Below are 3,233 nucleotides of genomic sequence, written 5' to 3'. Positions count from 1 at the left end.
CTTTGACCCACTCAAACCCTACAACCCAAATCAACCCCCTTGACCCCCTTCAACCCACTCGAACCCCACAACCCACTCAACCACCTCGACACCCTCAACCCCCTTAATCCACCCAAACCCCACAACCCACTCAACTCAACTTGACCCACTCAAATGCCTCAACTCACCCACCTCCTTCAACCCAGCCCAACCCCCTCGACACCCCTGACCCCCTCAATCCACTTGATCCCCTCAACCCACTCAACCCCCCAAACCTCCTCAACCCACTTGGCACCCTCAACCCAACTCAACCCCTTGACCCAACTCAACCTCTTCCAACCCCTCAACCCACTCGACTCCCTCAACCCAACTCAATGACCTTGACCCCCTTGATCCACTCAAACCCTACAACCCCCTGGATCCTCTCAAATCAACTCAACCCCCTTGATCCACTCAATCCACTAAAACTCCACAGCCTCCTCAAACACCTCGACACCCTCAATCCCCTCAATCCACCCAAACCCCACAACCCATTCAACTCAACTTGGCCCACTCAAATCCCTCAACTCACTCACCCCCTTCAACCCAACCCAACCCCCTCGACACCCCTGACCCCCTTGATCCCCTCACCCCACTCAACCCCCCAAACCTCCTCAACCCACTCGACCCCCTCAACCCAACTCAACCCCTTGACCCCCTTGATCCACTCAAACCCTACAACCCAACTCAACCCCCTTGAGACCCTTCAACCCACTCGAATCCCACAACCCACTCAACCACCTCGACACCCTCAACCCACCCCAACTGCCTCAACCCAACTCAACCCCCTTAACACCCCTTGACCCCCTCAGCCCACTCAACGCCCTCAAGCCCCTCTTAATTAGCCCTAACGAAGGCGCTTTGGCCAAGGCGCCTCCAAACGACCTTGTTCTGGTCGGACTCGTAGACGAGGTGCCGCGCTTCCGCCTCGGCGTGGTCGTAATCCGACGGGAGGATCCAGTCTTTGGTTTCTTCCTTGTCCATTTTGCCGTCACGGTTCTTGTCCCGAAACTCCACGAATTGCTCCCGCTCCGTTTTCACCCACTCGGGTTCGTCGGCGTCCCCGTCGTGGCTGTACATGTCACCTGCAAGGCGTGATGGGTAGATGAACACCCCCTCCCATTAAAGCAGGGACGGCACCCGGTGAGACCCTGGGGTCAGCACGCACATCCCCCCCCCCCCCGGCACCCCCCCCCCCCCGAGGAATTCCCAATTTCTATGGTCTTGAAGTCAATTATTTAATCCTTACTTCCCTAAATCCACCCCAAAATCTTTAGAAATGCTGTTTCAGGCGGCGTTTTTGAGACACATTTGGGAGGCAGAGGCGTTTCTGGCCACCTCTCTCCCCCACCAAAACTCTCAGATAAGGAGGCCTGGAAGCTCCTCCCACCCCCAGCGCCTGTCGTCGGTTTGGGATTGAACCCAGAAATCCTGGGCAGGGCTGAAGCGGGGAAGTTAAGAGAGATAAGGACATTCCAGGAGGGGGAAGGGAAGGGAAGGCGGACGCCAGCAGCCGCTCCGGGGGACGGGGACGCGGAGCCGAAACGCCGACGTCTCACCTATGTACTCCTCCAGGTCGATGAAGCCGTCCCCGTTCTTGTCGATGTCCTCCATGGTTTCCTACAAGGAGGAAATGGTCATGAGCCAGGCTCAGAGCGATTCCCAAGCCCCAGCGAGCACCAGGATGTGATCTACCCATTAAAATACCCCCCAAAAACCATGTTTTGTGCCCCCAATGCCCTGATTTCCATCCCATTTCTTTGCCATAAACACCGAATTTTGGGGTTATGGCACTGGACCCACCTGCACAACGATGTCTTTCATGTAGTCGTACTCTTCGGGGTGCAGGAAGGCGGTGAACTCTTCCTTGGTGGCGGTCAAGTCTCCATCCTTGTCAGCCATCTTGAACCGCCGCTCGTCGCGCACCATCATCTGTTTGTAATTAAATCCGTCGTCGGGGTCTGGGTCGTCTGGGCACAAGGAGAGGAGAGAAGAGGCGGGCGCCCCGCGTCAGCTCGGGCAGGGGGGGATGCTCCATGGTCACCACCAACCCAACCGCAACACAACCTCAACCTCCTCGACCCGACCTCAACCTCCTCGACCCAACTCCAACCTCAACCTCCTTAACCCGACCTCACCCTCCCAACGCTTTGCCACAGCAGCCTAAATTTTAGATATCAGCGGCTGTTGTGTCTCTCCGGCACCTCCTCGACCCGACCTCAACCTCCTCGACCCAACCTCAACCTCCTCGACCTGTCCTCAACCTCCTCAACCTGTCCTCAACCTCCCCGACCCGACCTCAACCTCCCCGACCCGACCTCAACCTCCCCGACCCGACCTCAACCTCCTCGACCCAACTCCAACCTCTCCGGCCCAACCTCAACCCAAACTCAACTTCTACCCAACCTCAACGTCTTTAACCCAGCCTCAACTTCCTCAACCCTACTCCCAACCCAACCTCATCCTCCTCAACCCAACCCCAACCCTACCTCAACATCCTCAACCCAAATTCAATTTCTACCCGACCTCAACCTCTTTAACCCAAACTCAACCCCAACCTAACCTCAACCTCCTTAACCCAACCTCATCCTCTTCAACCCAACCTCCTCAACCCAACCTCAACTTCTACCCAACCTCAACCTCCCAACACTTTGCCATGGCATCCTAAATTTTAGACATCAGTGGCTGTCGTGACTCTCCTGCACCTCCTCAACCTCCTCAACCCAAGCTCATCCTCCTCAACTCAACCCCAACCCAACCTCAACCTCCCAGCGCTTTGCCACAGCAGCCTAAATTTTAGCTATCAGTGGCTGTTGTGTCTCTCCTGCACCTCCTCGACCCGACCTCAACCTCCCTGACCCAAATTCAACCTCCTCGACCCAAACTCAGCTCCTCAATCCAATTCAATTTCTACCTGACCCCCAACTTCTTTAACCCAAACTCAGCCTCCTCAACCCAACCCCAACCTCAACCTCCCAACGCTTTGCCACAACGGCCTAAATTTTAGATATCAGCGGCTGTTGCATCTCTCCTGCATCTCCTCCCCGACCCGACCCCAACCTCCCCGACCCGACCTCAACCTCCCTGACCCGACCTCAACCTCCTTGACCCGACCTCAACCTCCTTGACCCGACCTCAACCTCCTCGATCCGACCTCAACCTCCCTGACCTGACTTCAACCTCCCTGACCCGACTTCAACCTCCCCGATCCGACT

The 3,233-nt window shown here is 56.5% G+C and overlaps 1 protein-coding gene across 1 annotated transcript in view; it reads right to left on the bottom strand.

The window, feature by feature from the left end:
- Positions 1 to 855: 855 nt before the first annotated feature.
- CALU (calumenin) overlaps positions 856 to 3,233 on the bottom strand; it is a gene marked incomplete at its 5' end in the record, with an annotated part of 7,524 nt that continues 5,146 nt past the window's right edge. Inside the window, 3 exons of the mRNA XM_010193496.1 lie at positions 856 to 1,103; positions 1,578 to 1,638; positions 1,822 to 1,988. Coding sequence (XP_010191798.1) covers positions 856 to 1,103; positions 1,578 to 1,638; positions 1,822 to 1,988 — 476 coding nt within the window. The remainder of the gene's footprint in view (positions 1,104 to 1,577; positions 1,639 to 1,821; positions 1,989 to 3,233) is intronic.

This window comes from Mesitornis unicolor, unplaced genomic scaffold, assembly GCF_000695765.1.
Source record: "Mesitornis unicolor isolate BGI_N332 unplaced genomic scaffold, ASM69576v1 scaffold20531, whole genome shotgun sequence".
Lineage (NCBI taxonomy): Eukaryota > Metazoa > Chordata > Aves > Mesitornithiformes > Mesitornithidae > Mesitornis > Mesitornis unicolor.
The sequence above is the reverse complement of the archived record's forward strand: the minus strand, read 5'-3'. Positions and strand labels throughout refer to the sequence as shown.